Source organism: Narcine bancroftii, chromosome 1 (assembly GCF_036971445.1).
Source record: "Narcine bancroftii isolate sNarBan1 chromosome 1, sNarBan1.hap1, whole genome shotgun sequence".
Lineage (NCBI taxonomy): Eukaryota > Metazoa > Chordata > Chondrichthyes > Torpediniformes > Narcinidae > Narcine > Narcine bancroftii.
In genome coordinates, this window is record NC_091469.1 from 100,619,439 (window position 1) to 100,637,176 (window position 17,738).

The 17,738-nt window shown below is 45.6% G+C and overlaps 1 protein-coding gene across 1 annotated transcript in view; it reads left to right on the plus strand.

Annotated features, from left to right (window-relative positions):
• Nucleotides 1–215: 215 nt before the first annotated feature.
• Nucleotides 216–17,738, plus strand: part of bspry (B-box and SPRY domain containing) — a 50,273-nt gene continuing 32,750 nt past the window's right edge. Inside the window, exon 1 of the mRNA XM_069934123.1 lies at nucleotides 216–877. Coding sequence (XP_069790224.1) covers nucleotides 575–877 — 303 coding nt within the window. The 5' untranslated portion in view covers nucleotides 216–574. The remainder of the gene's footprint in view (nucleotides 878–17,738) is intronic.

The window sequence follows — 17,738 nt, forward strand, 5'->3', positions numbered from 1 at the left end:
CAGCACCCCGAGGTCTCTCTGCCACACTCTCCAGGGCCCTGGTTTGACCTGTCTCTGCTTCTTTCCCCACCCACAGGTCAGGTCATGTCGAGGACTTTCCCCAGAACAAAGCCCCATTTGCAAAATAGGCAGGGAGACAGAACAGGTGGCTGGATATGTGCTATAGGCGCGGTTTATTTATAATGGCACGTTTTGAATTGTCCTTGCTGTAAACCTCGCACACCCCTGACATCGAAAGCCGCACAATTCTCTGCCCAGTGTCTTTGGAAGCCCCGAGGTCTTGAAAAGCGAGATTAAAATGCAAATTCTTCCACAAGGTCAGAACAAATCCTTGGTTTATTTGAAAGCTCTGTTAAGAGCAAACACCGCGCTCTGTTTCCCATTAACTGCATTTTCCAAGCATCAACTCTCAGCGAATCAACCGGCAAGTGTTGAAAAAAGTGGAGGGAGTGAAGAAGAGGAGGGAGCGTCTCGCCTGTCCCAGCGTTTCCTGTATCGCCTCCCCGCAGTGACCTCCGCCATCCCCACTTCCGCGTTCACCTGTTGCCGGCCCTTCCTTTCCTGATCTGCGGCCATGTCTCAGCCAGACCCCGAGAACTGGGCACCGGCGCAGCCCCCCCCGTGCCCGGCATCCCCCGGCTGTTCGAGCTGCTCTGCTCCTCAGCAGCAGCAGGAGACGGGCCGTCCACCTTGCACCTGTCGACGGGACGAGAGTCAGGAGCCGGCGCCCGACAGCGGAGTCTGCCCCGTTCACCGAACTCCAGCCGACTGGTTCTGCTTCACCGAAGGCAAACCCGTGTGCGCCCGCTGCGTGATCCCCGGACCCTGCAGCGACCACCTGGGCGCGGGCGTGGGACAGGCGGCGGACCGCATGAGGGTGAGTGGAGAGGGGGCCGTGATTCCAGTGGGTTGAGGAGGGAGCTTCAGGGGATAAGGGGGCAATGGAATACAGAGAAATGAGGCAGGGGGAATGAGGGGAACGAGGGGGTAGGATAAAATGTATGAAATAGGGGATTTGGGGCCAGGAGAATGGGGTATAGGAGAAGAGATGGGGATTATATGGGGGTTAGGGAGCAAGGGGTTGGAGTATAGGAGAATGGGGTATGGGGGTGGGACGGTGGGATTGGGATATGGGGGAATGGGATACAGGGGTAGAGGATTCAAGGTGTGAAGTCCAGAGGAATTGGGTACAGGGAGTCAGACAGATGGAATGGAGTACAGGAGGATTATGGTACTGGGGACCGGAAGATTGGGGGATTGGAGTACAGGCATCAAATACAGGGTACAAGGAACAAAGTACAGGTTACAAGGAGAAAGGTGGTACAGTAAGAATGTGGTTGTGAACATCAGGTACAGGGGAAGAGGGTACAGAGAGGGTTAGGGTGAGTGGGAGTATTTTGGTAAGAGTGCCTGGATATCAGTCAAAGGGAGCCCAATTGTGGAATACTGATGTGTTGTTGAATCTGTTTTCTAAATAAATAAATAAAAAAACGTGTATCATGTGTTATGGGGCATATTATATTTTATACTATATATTAACATGTCTTTAGAATGTTACTGTAGATAAAATGCAAGAGCTTGGCTGAAGCCAGTCATGCAGGGTTTCCAAAGACAATGAAATGCTTTGAAAGGAATTTTCAAAAACAGGTGCCAATGGAGGAGTTCAGGCTCAAGTGCAGATAAGGTCTTTCAAAGATTGGGTTTGCCTTTCTTCAATTGCACACCTCCCTCCTTGTGCTGGGAGTTACCTCTCAGCCCTGAGATGTGCTGTTAGAAGTGACATTCATAGCCCACAAGTGTGATATATAACACAAGCTGGACATTAGACTGAATGTTCTGTGCCAGTGTTCATCCGAGACTGCTCTCTCTTTCAGCTCATTCTTTTTTTGGAATATTTTATTTTAAAAACTCCAGCAAATATATACAAACAATATAAAACAGTTTCTTATCACACAATATTATATAGAGTCCAGTATTTTTTTCCCTTCCCCAGATGTTAAATAAACTATAAAAGGCAAAGGAAAAAACAAAATTAAAGTATACGTCTTCTGTGCCACAACTTTAATTCACTTTCTTTATTTATCTGTTGGGAAGGCTTGTATCTTAACTCATTTCTCAAGTGGGGGGGGGGGGGTGGGGGGAAGGTACAGATCATATCTGTGCACTTGTGTGCCTCAGATTCAGTTGCCACACTTCAATTTTATGATCAGAGCCAACTAATGTCATTCAAGCAATCGATGATTAAATTTGGATTATCTAATAGAACATTCTTTTGATTCCTACACTTGAGATCTTTCTTAAGATACAAATTAGGACAAACAATGATTCTGCTGGAGTGTAGCACCATGGAGATTCTATTTTGACAGGGGAATGTACTTAAATTTATTTCAAGAATGTATTTCCTACTCCAGAGTGAGGGCCCAAAACGGGGATTACACCAGTCGAGGGAAAGATGGGAGTCGGACTTGGGTACGATGATAAATTAAAATTGGTGGGAAGACTTGTGTCTGAACAGTGTGATAGGGATTGTCAATGCAATTTCCTGCATCAGCTGTACCTCACATCACAAAAATTACATAAATCAAAGTCAAAAATTTTGGATGTGTTTCAGATGTGGTGTAGAGGTTGGAAACTTTATCCACTCCATCTGGCTATGTATGAAGGTGAGATCCTTCTGGGTGGACCTGGGGGACATTCTTTTTAAAAAAAAAAAATTACAAAAGTGGAATTCCCGCAAGATCCAGAATTGTTCTTTCAGGGAGATATTGGTGAAGTGCAGTTTAGACTATCCAAACACCAAATTCACTGGTGAAGGTTGCTTTGTTGGTAGCCAGGAAATGTACAGCAGTTGCGTGGAAGTTGAACTCTCAATTTAGCATTACCCGATCGAGTATGGAAATGCAGAATTGTATTCTGAAGAAAATTACTTCTAACTTGAGGAGGAAGTATGGCACATTTATTTCAGCTCCTTCTTTCTGTTTGTTTCATATTCTCCTCATGTTTATTTAGCTTTTTGAGATGTTTCCATGCTGTTTGCCTCAACCAATTCCAGAATACCATGTCCTAATATCCAAAGAAAGAGCCTTACAGCCTTGGCCAACCTAGCCCTACAGGTCTTAGTTTTCTTCAGTTAAATGGCCAAGTGCAGTTTAAATGTCATGGTGCCCAGCAGTCAGGAGGTTCCTCAGTGGGTGACTAGGACGGAGTGCACTCCCATCATGTCAGAGACCTGGGGAGAGAGTGCTATGCAACTGGCTTTTTAAGCTGATTCACAGATCTCCAGGCTGCCACCACTTCCATCTTCTGTGTGTGTGTGTATGTGAGGAGCGTGAGAGACTGCAGCTCCTGTTCGTGGGCATCCAGGGTGGAGTGGAGAGATTGGGGGATCTCCTTGTTGGCCTGCTCTTGGGCCTGGCCTTGGCCTTTTTGCAGGTCCAGGCAGTAGTCTACCAGGGCTTTTGCCTGAGCTGAAATGCCTGCCTCTTTTCCAAGGATGCAGCTGTGCCCAGTGTTCCTGGAAAGAGAGCACGTGGTGTCTACTGGCTCCTTGAAGGCATTCCAGGACCAGTGGGAAACACAGGCTAGAGTACATCCCAGACAAGGATGACTATGATTCAATTTGATGTGCATTTGGGGGGAAATAAGAAATCTGAATGATGTTAAATAAGAACATCTGCAGATGCTGGGCAATACACAAATGTGCTGGAGAAACTCAGCAGGTCACGCAGCATCCATAGGAAGTAAAGGGTAACCAATGTGGCACATTCCTGAGGAAGGGCTCTGGCCTGAAACCTTCATTGAATTTTGCCCCCTATAGATGTTGCATCACTTGCTGAGTTTCTCCAGCACATTTGTGAATTGTGTAATTTAGAATGATGCAAATCTGTATTTTTAAAAAAAACCTCATTTTGGGAATTCGAGGGATCTACCTGTGCTCCTATCAGGCAGAGAGTATGAGACCCTCTGAAAGGAAATATTTTAAAAAAAAATCTCCTCTAATCTTTCTAACAATTGTTTTCTGTGCTGTTTGACCACCCAGTTGGAGGAAATTTCTCCTTTCTAGTTTCTCGATTTAAGTCCCATTTTTTTTAACTGCTCAATTACATCTCTCCTGAGCCTCCTCTGGACCAAAGAACGCCAACCCAGCTGATCTGATCTTTCCTTATAGCCATTGTTCCCTCTAAGCTGTGCGCGTGTGTGCACGCACACATTTTGCAACCAGCGCACAAAGGAAATTAATGAGCTCACAGAAGGTAATTAATGAGCTCACAGAAGGTGAGTCACGTAAAATAATATAGTAATTAATAATGATACTTATTGAAAATGATTTTACTTCGTAGAATGCATTCTTACTTGTATTATATTAAAACATGCCAATACAGTTTTATTAGCCATGAGCATAGGCTGGGCAAAAATGAACCAATTTCAAATTTACATTTGCACAAGCATTCAGTGCGCCCATACTTTTGTCACAGGGAAAAAAAAATTGCACAACATAAGATTTTAGCGCACACTGACTACTAAAAATTAGAGGGAACATTGCTTACAGCTACAATTTTTCAGTCCTGGCAATATCTTAGGTAATTTCACCACCCTCTCCATTGCAATCATGTCTTTCCTGATGCGGTCATCAGAGGTGTACTCAAACTGTGGCCCAATTTGTACAGCACTTAGTACAGCATAAATTCCCCACACATTTCTTAGGCCTCTTAATGATAACACATTTTAGTCCCATTAATTGAAGAGATTTTTGAACTTTTCATTGGATATATCAGTAAAACTCTCATTATGTTTCATGCACGACTCCTGGGTTTCTTTTCCCTCCTTATTGGAAAAATGGCCAAACAATTGATAGTGCCCAACTTCCATACTCCTGCAGGAGAGATCATGATTGGGGACTCTACCCTAACAGATCTGCATAATTTTGAGAACCTCAATGGATCATCCTTCAGCCTACAAAAGGAACATCAGGGTAGTTTAAATTCTTAGCTCCAGGCGGTGGGAAGGGTAAGATTTTGGCAGGGGCGGGGGTGGGAGGAAGGGGAGATGGGGGTTGTAGGAGAAAAGGTAAATGGGAGTAGAGGAAAGAGAGCTGGGAGGCAGCATTTTATCCACTACTTTTGAGACTGGCAGGAAATCTATCACAGAAACTTGTATTCTGATCACCATTTTATGCTTTCCTTATAGAACATTACAGTACAATGTTGTGCTGACCGATGTAAACCTGCTCAACAACAAATAAACCATTCCTTACTTCATACCCTTTACTTTTCTTGCTTCACATGCCACATGTCTGATTTTGAATGTCCCTATTGTACCAGGCTCCACCACCACTCCCAGCAATGCATTCCAACACCCACCATTCACTAACGACTTCCCTAAACTTTTCTCCGCAGCTCTTTTTAAAAAAAAAGTTGTCCTCTGGTGTTTGCTATTGTCGCCCTGGGAAACAGACGCTGGCTTTCCACCCTTCCTATGCCCCTCATAATCTCGTATTAAGTCAACTCTCATCCTTCGTCACTCTGAACAAGACAATTTCTCTAATCTAGGCAATCTCCTGGTAAATCTCCTCCGCACCCGCTCTGAAGCTTCGACATCTTTCCCGCAATGAGGTGACCAGAACTGAATGTTTGTTACTCCATATGTGATCTAACCAATTTTATAGAGCTGCAACATTATTTTGTGTCTTTTGAACTCAATCCCTGACAAGGTCAACTCAAAATACACCTTCTTCGTGACCCTGTTTTTGTGCAAGCAACCTGGAGGGATTCAAGATTCCTTTGTTGTTATGTACAGAACATGTATTACACAAAATTGCCTTCTGCCTGCTGTAAGGCAAAGAGTCACCATTAGCATTTCCTGACACTCCTTACAGTTTGAGAGAAAAAGAAGCAAAATAGAGTTGCTTCAGAGTCACTTAGTGTCCGTGGATTTGGCTCCAGTGCTCCCTCAGCAACACCGACTCCTGTTTGATCTATTGACAAATCGAGCTCCTGATACAAACCTCTGACACGATCAGGAAGCCTTAGGCACCCAAAATCTTTTGGGAGCGCTTCCTGCCTTCAGCATCCTCTTGAATCCTGGCTTTGATACCTGGTTCTCCAGACTCCAACAGCCCTCAGCCCGTAGGGGTTCCTCAGCTGCTGGTCCACTGCTGTGGGCACCATCTGTAAGGCTGTCTCCTCTGGCTCTTGTTCTCAGTATGGGGGGTGTGTGTCCTCTATGTTTCTGGTGCCATATGCTGGTTCGCTGCTCCCCAGACTATGCTGCCAATCGCAGGCGCTACCATCTTGGGCACAGACTCCTCGTTGCAGGATTTCAGTTTAAAAATACTGTCAGCCAATCTAGCAGGCCATTTAATGCCTGTACGGAGTCACCGACATTAGGACTGGGCAGTTGAACCTTTCGGGGCAGCGCTGAGTCTCCACTACCCGCTCTCCTGGTTTCGTGGCGACACTGACGTTACAGCAGCTCTGGCATCGCCACCATATTTCTCTGGAACTGGGCCCTGAGATCCCTCTTGGATGCAGTGAGCTTTCTTGCTGCCTTATAACTGGGGTAGTCAGAAGCATTTTGACCTTTGCTGGGTATATTTTGACCTTTGCTCAGATAACTTCTGGTGTCAGCTACAGCTCTGAGCATTGTGGACTGCTTCACTTGGGCGGGTGGGCTGAAACCAAGATTAATCTGAGACCTTCACACAGAACTATGGTTTTTTGTGTTTCAATGTAGTGAGTGAGTAGAATTTAGGTGTTGCCTTGATGGCCCAGACTGGCATTCCATCATTTCAGCATTACACCACCAGGGTGGTGGCTTTCCTTATTCTATTGATGATGCATCCAAATAAGCTGCATAGTCAATGCAAGCACTAGGTATTCTTATCATAAAGGATTTGATTGAGCTAATTTGACAAGAATAGATTACACATTAGCAGGGTTCGCACTGCTAATGTGTCTGACACTGCTAATGTGTCTGAGGCAGTTTATGACACCATAATTACTTCGAACAGGTGCTTTAGATCTTGATTTCTGAACAAAACATGATGCCAAATTAAATTGTTCTTTCTGCTCATGGTTCCCTGCAGTCACATGTGTCTATCTAAAAAGCCTTTTAAATGCTACTGCCATGCTTGCTTCCCTATTTCAACAAGTGGGGAAGGGCGCTGAGTGTACCCGTCCTCTCCCCAATCTGTTGAGTTCACTTCTAACAGATGGTTCCAATCCAGTTGGAGTTTTTCCTGTGATCTGCAGGGCTGCCTTTTTTTTTGGAAAATTTTATTTAAAATTTTCACATATGCATTAAAATTGTACATAAACTGTCTTGTTCAAAATAATAATGATTACTATATAGTGATTTAAACCACCCTCCTCCCTAAATAAAGTTCAGCCCCAAAAAAGGAAAGAAAGAAGAAAACATCTGGATATTATTAAAACAAAGATTAAAAAAAAATTATCACCAAAACATATCTTAATTTTAAAGAAGTCAGAAGATTTAGGTTGGGTGATTAACTACCTAATCCCTGTAATTTGAAGTTTCATATTTATTCCGTAAATTATATGTCATCTTTTGAAGTGGTATACAACTATGTATTTCAGCGTGCCATCTACCCATCCCCAAATAAACATCAGAATTTCAAATTACTGCTATGCATTTCCTCGCCATTGCTAGGGCAATCTTTATGAATTCTTTTTGATATTTATATAATTTGAATTTCAATTATGTATCAAATTTATTTGCAAGTAGAAAAATATTTGGATCCTGAGGAAATTTAACTTTTGTAACTCGTTCTAGAAATAAACCTTGTTCTATCCAAAAAGATCTTAACCTTGAGGATATCCTGTTAGTGTTTTTTTTTAAAAAGTACCTATATCCTGATTACATCTAAAACATATATCTGAAAAATTTGGATTTAATCTGTTTAGTTTCTGAGGAGTAAAATATAATTGACGTAAAAAAAAATTATATTGTACCATTCTATAATGAACATTTATTGTATTGGTTATACTGTCTTGACAAAGTTTTAGCCAAGTTTTCTCTTGAATATTTATATTTAAATCTGTCTCCTCTAGTGGCTACTACACACACACAAACACACCACAGGACATAGTGGAGGTTTCAGTTGAACTGTTTATTTGAATTTCACATGTGCCCCTTTAAGGCCAATGGGAGTTCTGCCCTGCGTGGCGGTGACATCACCACGCTGCCAGGGTGCGAGCTGTGGCCTAAACCATGAGGTAATTAGCAAGTCCTGACAGCGCCATCTTCCTGCAGCTGCCCCACCAGCATGGCGAAACAAGTGGGGCCAGTTCGCTACAAGAGAAGTGTGCCGCCATACAACACCCCTCCCCGAACCGGCTTACGCATTTCGCCACTTGGGCAGCCGACCCCTTCGCTCAGGTTGGGCCATCATCACGGATTGATCTAAGTCCACATGTGCCGGTTACAGTCTGTTGATCGTGAATAGTTCCTCCCTGCCCCCAATGTCCAGGGTAAAAGTCTTTCCCAACCGGTGTAGGACCTTGTTTGGGCCCTCATATGGGTGCTGCAGGGTGTAGGGTATGGGCCATGCCAGTTGAAACAAACTCTGCTGAGGCCAGCTCCTTGTGAATGTTTGTCGGGTATTTGCCGTAGTGTGTTGGCAGTGGGGGTGCCAGCGAACTGAGCCTGTTGCAGAGTCTGTGAGGAGGGTTGGGTTCTCGCCTTCGGATTCTGCGCCTGTCCTGAAAATCTCTCCTGGCAGAGACAATGGTACACCATAGACGAGTTCCACAGATGAAACCTGGAGATCCTCCTTCAGGGCCATTTAGATGACAAGAGAGAGCCGCCTTAAGGTGCCGATGGAAGCGCTCCATGAGTCTGTTAGCTTGGGGATGATAAGCTGTGGTGTGGTGGAGCTTGATCCCCAGGCAGTTTTCCAGTTGCACCCAGAGGGCGGAGGTGAACTGGGTGTCCCTGTCACTGGTCATATGAGTTGGGACGCCGAACCAGGCGATCCAGTTAGCAAGCAGGGCTCTGGTGCAGGACTCGAGGGAAGTGTCTCTGATGGGGATGGCTTCCGGCTACCTTGTCGTTTCGTCATCCACAGTCAGGAGGTAGCAGGTGTCCCTGGACACCAGTAGAGGGCCCACTATGTCATTGTGGATACGGTCAAACCTTCTGGCTGAAATGTTGTATGGGGCTCTGACATGGCGCTGGACTGTAGAAGCTTGGCAGTGCGTACAATTCCTCACCATATGGGCCACTTGTTTTTTTAATCCATGCCAGATGAAACGTCCTGCCACCATGCATACTAATGTCTTGACGGAGGGGTGGGCCAGGTCGTGGACCATCCGGAATGCACCCTGCCTCCATTGTGGGGGTACTACTGGCCAAGGTGAGCTTGTTGAGATGTCGCACAGTATCATGTCAAGGCTGCCCGGTTGCTCCAGGTCCTTGAGTCGCAGGCTGGTGATGGCAGTTCGGAAGGCCTGTGTCTCTTCATCCCCTCTCTGGGCCTGAGCTAATTGGGCGAAGTTCAGGCCAGTGGACAAGTTGTGGATGGTGGGTCTGGAGAGTGCGTCAGCAATGACATTGTCCTTAGCCGCCTGGTGTTGGATGTCAGTGGTGAACTCTTAGATGTAGGAAAGGTGCCACTGCTGGCATGACAACCAAGGGTCCTTTGCCATGGCGAGGACCTGAGTGAGTGAGTTATGGTCCATGAAGGCCGTGAAAGGCCTGCCCTAAAGAAAGTAGCGGAAGTGCCTGATGGAGAGGTACATGGCTAGGAGCTCCCTGTCAAAGGCACTGTATTTCAGCTCTGGAGGTTGAAGGTGCTGGCTGAAGAATGCTAGCAGGCACCACTGTCCATTGACGATTTGCTTGAGGATGCCCCTGAAGGCTGTGGCGGACCCGTCAACCGAGAGTTCTGTGAGGTCATTGGGCCAGGGGTTGGCCAGTAGGGTGGCGTTAGTGAGAGCGTCTTTGGTGTGGGCGAAAGCTGTTTCGGCCTCCTTCGTCCATTTGAGAATCTTTTGTTTTGCCAAGATCAGGGCGAACAGCGGGTGCATTATGCGGGCGGCCCCCGGGATGAAGCGGTGGTAGAAGTTAACCATCTCGGTGAACTCCTGCAGGCCCTTGAAGGTGTCCGGCCTTGACCTTGTCCTGTGATGGTGCTGCCCCATCTGAAGTGATGGTGTGGTCCAGAAACTCTAATGACTCCTTCCCGAACTGTCATTTGGCCATGTTGACGGTAAGGCCAAATTTTGCCAGACAGGCGAACAGTGTGCGGAGATGGGTCTTGTGCTCATTATGATCTAAACTTGGGCTCCCCAGCATTGGTGGTCGAAACACCAGGTGGTTTGGTGCTCTTCCAGCTTCTGCCTGGAGGCGGGCTGTAGTTGGCTGGGTCCAGGGTGGGTGACCTGATTCATGGCAGCCTCGTTCTCCCGTTTGGTTCTCCACAGTACATTGGCGTGGGCTGCGACCTTTTGGGGGTCTGAGAAATCCTCGTCTGCCAGTTGGAGCTGGATGTCTTCCGGCATTTGTTCCAGGAAGGCTTGCTCAAACATTAGGCAAGGTTTGTGGCCTTCTGCCAGTGTGAGCATTTCATCCATTAGAGCGGACGGGGCTCTGTCCCCCAGGCCATTGAGGTACATCAGCCTGGCTGCATGCTGCCAATGGGAGAGTCTGAAGGTGCCGAGGAGGAGGGCTTTGAGGGCGACATACTTACCCTCCTCTGGTGGATCGTGGATCAGATCATCCACTCTGCCCACGGTTTCTTCATTGAGGGCGCTTACCACATGGTAGAACATCATGGAGTCAGAGGTGGTCTGCCTGAGATGAAACTGTGCCTCCGCCTGCCCAAACTACGTGAGGTCAATGGGTCCAAGGTTAGAGGGGGAGGGATGTTTCACAGAGACAGAGTTGATCGCTGACAAATCCATGTTTGTAGACCAGATAACATCTGGGCTCTGTGGGGTCACCAATATAGCGGCTGCTACAACACAGAAACACACCACTGAACTCGGTGGAAGTTTCAGTTGAACTGTTTATTTGAATTTCACGCACGCTCCTTTAAGGCCAACGGGAGTTCCACTCCGCATGGTGGTGACATCATCATGTTGCCCAGGGCATGAGCTGTGGCCTAAGCCACGAGGTAATCAGCAAGCCCCGATGGCACCATCTTCCTGCAGCTGCCCCGCCAGTGCGGTGATACAAGCGGAGCCGGCTCGCTCACAGAGATGTGTGCTTGCACACTCCCATCTTTGTCTTGACTTATTGACTCCTCGTTTATATGTTATTTTTTTGTAAAGTTGTATACATAATTGAAATAAACTTTTTAATAGACATATCTGTAATTACATTTTACAAATAACTATGTTCAGGTAATACCAGAGCTGGTCCTAATTTTTTTCCCTTAAATATGCTTTTAATTGATAATAAGAAAATATTGTATTATTTTGTATTCCATATTTATTTTTCATTTGTTCGAATGTCATTAAAGTTGTACCCTGAAAACAATCTTTTATTCTCTTAATTCCTTTGTTGAGCCAAATATTAATAAAAGTTGATTACTTATTGTAAAAGAAATGTTTATTTTGAGTCAATATCATTCTTGGTATCTGATAATTTCTCATTCCCATTTCCAAATGTATTTTGCTCCATATTTTTAAAAAATATTTTAACAAAGATGTATCTCTGTCTCAACTTAACAATTTATCATTCCATTTAAGGGCTGCTTGTTGATCTTTTGTTCATGACTTTCTTGGATCTGACTGAGTGCTTCCTCCTCTTTCCTTGCCTGTTGTTAAATCATTCTATGTGTTGATATACAAGCAGGGGCTTGGGGGACTAGTTGGGGGGGGGGGGGATGGTGGTGTCATGTTCCCTTTTAGAAATAATGCATTCATGGAGAAGGCAAATGCAATGCTGGCATTTGTTTCTTCTTGTATTCGTATGTGCGAGTTCTTAGACAACACATGGATGAAGGAAAAGGTTTGTTACTTTAAAGTTGATATAAACAGCACATGAGGCATGCCATGAGGCTGCAAGCCTCCATTACTGATCTGCATACTGTGTCTCCTGCTCTGTGTGTCAGCCCCCTGCTGGCAGCCAAGTCTAATCAAACAGTAACTATAATCAAGGCATTGCTAGTTGCAATGCAACCATCATCATTATCATTACATCTCCTTTAGCTTACTTTTAACTAACATGTTTTCTTTATATAACTCTGATATTTTAACTTTAACACCAAGAACTTACATTTTCATTATTATCAACATTGTTTACATTTTTAAAACTTGTGTTGTGTTTATATTTACATACATTAAAACTTGAAGAGCGAATAAGATAGCACTACTTCATTCTATAACAGGAGTCTTTAAATTTGCTCAATGAGTCTCTTAGGAGGATTCACGTGTCTTGACGATCTCTTAATTGATTGTCCTTGAATCAGAGTTGTTGCCTCAGATGATGTCTTCTCAGATGTGCATTCAGGTTGTTCAGCAGTATCTGTTTTTCCATCTACTGTGGCTGGACCCATTTGAAGATCTCGACAATTTCTTCGCAGAACAGCACCTTCATCTGTCTGAATGGTGTATGATCTTGGTTGGACTTCACGAAGGACAGTTTCCTTCTGAATCCATAAGTTTGTTTTATCTTTTAGCCTTACTTGGTCACCAATGTATAGTTCTGGTAGGTTTTTTGTTCCTCTGTCCAAGTAATATTTTTGATTTTATTTGTTATTCTTTAAACTTTCTCACTTTCTCCCCCTCTTTTGTTTTTAGGAGGTTCTCCTGAATAGGTAGGTTTGACCTTAGCCTACGTCCCATAAGGAGTTGTGCTGGTGACATACCACACTCGAGCGGTGTTGTGCAGTATACTAGCATGCTCTGGTAGAAGTCTGTTCCACTGTTTTTTGCCTTGTTCATCAGTCTTTTCACTGTCTGCACTGATTTTTCCACTAGACCATTGGAATGAAGAAAATGAGGACTTGAAGTGGTGTGTACAAAGTCCCACTTTTTTGGCAAGCTGTTGGAACATTAAATTGCAAAACTGGGATCCGTTGTGAAGACTTCGCTTGCCATGCCATATCTGGAGAATATGGATTTCATATCTGTTATTACTGCATCTGCAGTGGTGGTGTTCAATTTATATACCTCTGGGAACAGGGAGTAATAGTCTGTGACTACAAGATAGTCCTTCCCTTGACATTCAAATAGGTCAGCGCCTACCTTCTGGTAAGGTCTGTATGGTGCTGGGGGTGGCTTTAGTGGTTCTGCAGGATTGCTTGCTTGATATTTCTGGCATATTGTACAGTTTGACACTTCATTTGTTATATCATTGTTGATTCTTGGCCAGTACATCACCTCTCGTGCTCTTTACTTACACTTTTCAATTCTAAGATGTCCTCCATGGATCCTTTTTAGCATTTCTTTTCTCAGACTCTTTGGGATAAGGATTTTGCTTCCTTTGTAGATGATGTCTTCAACCATTGATAGTTCCGCCCTGCAGTTCCAATACTCTGAAACGTCAGGTGAGCAGTCCTGCTTCATGTTGGGCCACCCATCCAAGATGTTTTTTCTCAGTTGTCTCAGTGTTTCATCTTTGTTTGTCTGACTCTCTGACCTCCATTTTGCATCTGATATGGACAGTGCACTTGTGATCACATCTTCATCCATTTTGGTGTTTGCGGGCTCTCTCGTGTCAACAGCTCTAGACAACAGCTGTGTACATTAGCTTGCCCAGAGTATACGCTACATTCAGTGTATAGTGTTGCAGCCTAATCATCATTCTTTGTATTCTAAGTGGACATTCATTTAATGGGTTTTGGAACAATGCAATCAAAGGCTTATGATCAGTCTCTACACTGATTGCTTGTCCTGACACAAACTGATGAAATCTTTCACAGACGTATGTGATGTTGAGCAGCTCCTTTTCAATTTGAGTGTATCGCATCTCTGCGTCTGTCATTGAGTATGATGCATATGCAATGGGTTGCCAGTCATCATATTTTGCAGAACTGCACAGAACCCACTACATTATGCGTTTGATGATATCTTGATGGGTCTCATTGGGTCGTAAATCCTGGTTCCTCTATGAGCAGATTCTTTAGTTCGCTCCATGACTTTTCATGCTCAAGTAAGTTCTAATTTATTGTCAGACTACATACATCACATACAACCCTGAGAATCTTTTTCCTATGGGCCAAGCAGAATATCTATTATCAGTAGTTCAGTGAAGATATTTTACCTCTGCTTCAATAACAATAAACTCTATTTTTTAAAATTCCCTTAATGTCTAAGAATCTCCGTCTTGAATCAGCAGTTGAGCCTGTTTGGTAGAGAATCTCAGAGGTTGAAGGCAATTCTTTTTATCCTTATCCTGGGTGGACAATCCTTTATTTTGAGACTGTATCCCTTTGGTTTAGACACCTCAGCCAGAAGTAACATCTTGCTACTTTTATCTTGTCAGGACTGATGGGAATTTTGATATTAAAAACTGTTAGAAATGTTCAGCAGGGTCAGGTGACATTTGTGGAGAGAGCAAAAGAGTTAATACTTCAGGTCACAGACCCTACATCAGGTCCAGAGAAGTGAGGAAAAGAAGTTACCTGTAGTTTTAAGTTGCAAAGGTGGAGCGATGGATAGAGGGAATATTTGTGATAGGGTGGAGCCACATTTACAAGACGATCTCGATGTTTTCTGAAACATCTGGTTCATAGATTAATGAGGGAGGTTGGGGGAGAGAGAGAGAGAGAGAGAGAGACAGAGAAAACACAAGTGGTAAAGGTAAAGTTGTGAAATGTAGTCCATTGGTGGAAATGGCCTTCAGATAGGGCAGTAACCTTGTTGCAAAGCGGGCAGTAACCTTGTTGCAAAGCGGGCAGTAACCTTGTTGCAAAGCGGGCAGTAACCTTGTTGCAAAGCGGGCAGTAACCATGTTGCAAAGCGGGCAGTAACCTTGTTGCAAAGCAGGCAGTAACCTTGTTGCAAAGCGGGCAGTAACCTTGTTGCAAAGCGGGCAGTAACCTTGTTGCAAAGCGGGCAGTAACCTTGTTGCAAAGCGGGCAGTAACCTTGTTGCAAAGCGGGCAGTAACCTTGTTGCAAAGCGGGCAGTAACCTTGTTGCAAAGCGGGCAGTAACCTTGTTGCAAAGCGGGCAGTAACCTTGTTGCAAAGCGGGCAGTAACCTTGTTGCAAAGCGGGCAGTAACCTTGTTGCAAAGCGGGCAGTAACCTTGTTGCAAAGCGGGCAGAAACCTTGTTGCAAAGCGGGCAGAAACCTTGTTGCAAAGCGGGCAGAAACCTTGTTGCAAAGCGGGCAGAAACCTTGTTGCAAAGCGGGCAGTAACCTTGTTGCAAAGCGGGCAGTAACCTTGTTGCAAAGCGGGCAGTAACCTTGTTGCAAAGCGGGCAGTAACCTTGTTGCAAAGCGGGCAGTAACCTTGTTGCAAAGCGGGCAGTAACCTTGTTGCAAAGCGGGCAGTAACCTTGTTGCAAAGCGGGCAGTAACCTTGTTGCAAAGCGGGCAGTAACCTTGTTGCAAAGCGGGCAGTAACCTTGTTGCAAAGCGGGCAGTAACCTTGTTGCAAAGCGGGCAGTAACCTTGTTGCAAAGCGGGCAGAAACCTTGTTGCAAAGCGGGCAGAAACCTTGTTGCAAAGCGGGCAGTAACCTTGTTGCAAAGCGGGCAGTAACCTTGTTGCAAAGCGGTCAGTAACCTTGTTGCAAAGCGGGCAGAAACCTTGTTGCAAAGCGGGCAGAAACCTTGTTGCAAAGCGGGCAGTAACCTTGTTGCAAAGCGGGCAGTAACCTTGTTGCAAAGCGGGCAGTAACCTTGTTGCAAAGCGGGCAGTAACCTTGTTGCAAAGCGGGCAGTAACCTTGTTGCAAAGCGGGCAGTAACCTTGTTGCAAAGCGGGCAGTAACCTTGTTGCAAAGCGGGCAGTAACCTTGTTGCAAAGCGGGCAGTAACCTTGTTGCAAAGCGGGCAGTAACCTTGTTGCAAAGCGGGCAGTAACCTTGTTGCAAAGCGGGCAGTAACCTTGTTGCAAAGCGGGCAGTAACCTTGTTGCAAAGCGGGCAGTAACCTTGTTGCAAAGCGGGCAGTAACCTTGTTGCAAAGCGGGCAGTAACCTTGTTGCAAAGCGGGCAGTAACCTTGTTGCAAAGCGGGCAGTAACCTTGTTGCAAAGCGGGCAGTAACCTTGTTGCAAAGCGGGCAGAAACCTTGTTGCAAAGCGGGCAGAAACCTTGTTGCAAAGCGGGCAGAAACCTTGTTGCAAAGCGGGCAGAAACCTTGTTGCAAAGCGGGCAGAAACCTTGTTGCAAAGCGGGCAGAAACCTTGTTGCAAAGCGGGCAGTAACCTTGTTGCAAAGCGGGCAGTAACCTTGTTGCAAAGCGGGCAGTAACCTTGTTGCAAAGCGGGCAGTAACCTTGTTGCAAAGCGGGCAGTAACCTTGTTGCAAAGCGGGCAGAAACCTTGTTGCAAAGCGGGCAGTAACCTTGTTGCAAAGCGGGCAGTAACCTTGTTGCAAAGCGGGCAGTAACCTTGTTGCAAAGCGGGCAGTAACCTTGTTGCAAAGCGGGCAGTAACCTTGTTGCAAAGCGGGCAGTAACCTTGTTGCAAAGCGGGCAGTAACCTTGTTGCAAAGCGGGCAGTAACCTTGTTGCAAAGCGGGCAGTAACCTTGTTGCAAAGCGGGCAGTAACCTTGTTGCAAAGCGGGCAGTAACCTTGTTGCAAAGCGGGCAGTAACCTTGTTGCAAAGCGGGCAGTAACCTTGTTGCAAAGCGGGCAGTAACCTTGTTGCAAAGCGGGCAGTAACCTTGTTGCAAAGCGGGCAGTAACCTTGTTGCAAAGCGGGCAGTAACCTTGTTGCAAAGCGGGCAGTAACCTTGTTGCAAAGCGGGCAGTAACCTTGTTGCAAAGCGGGCAGTAACCTTGTTGCAAAGCGGGCAGTAACCTTGTTGCAAAGCGGGCAGTAACCTTGTTGCAAAGCGGGCAGTAACCTTGTTGCAAAGCGGGCAGTAACCTTGTTGCAAAGCGGGCAGTAACCTTGTTGCAAAGCGGGCAGTAACCTTGTTGCAAAGCGGGCAGTAACCTTGTTGCAAAGCGGGCAGTAACCTTGTTGCAAAGCGGGCAGTAACCTTGTTGCAAAGCGGGCAGTAACCTTGTTGCAAAGCGGGCAGTAACCTTGTTGCAAAGCGGGCAGTAACCTTGTTGCAAAGCGGGCAGTAACCTTGTTGCAAAGCGGGCAGTAACCTTGTTGCAAAGCGGGCAGTAACCTTGTTGCAAAGCGGGCAGTAACCTTGTTGCAAAGCGGGCAGTAACCTTGTTGCAAAGCGGGCAGTAACCTTGTTGCAAAGCGGGCAGTAACCTTGTTGCAAAGCGGGCAGTAACCTTGTTGCAAAGCGGGCAGTAACCTTGTTGCAAAGCGGGCAGTAACCTTGTTGCAAAGCGGGCAGTAACCTTGTTGCAAAGCGGGCAGTAACCTTGTTGCAAAGCGGGCAGTAACCTTGTTGCAAAGCGGGCAGTAACCTTGTTGCAAAGCGGGCAGTAACCTTGTTGCAAAGCGGGCAGTAACCTTGTTGCAAAGCGGGCAGCTTTAATACAACAGAAACATTGTATTATCTGAAATCATTGAATTTGACATTCTCTGGAGAACTAGTATGGTCAAATCTGATCACTGCTTAGTCCTTAATGCTGAATAAATTGGTCCAGTTTACAAAATCTCTCCTCATTGGACAAAACCCTGATTCGA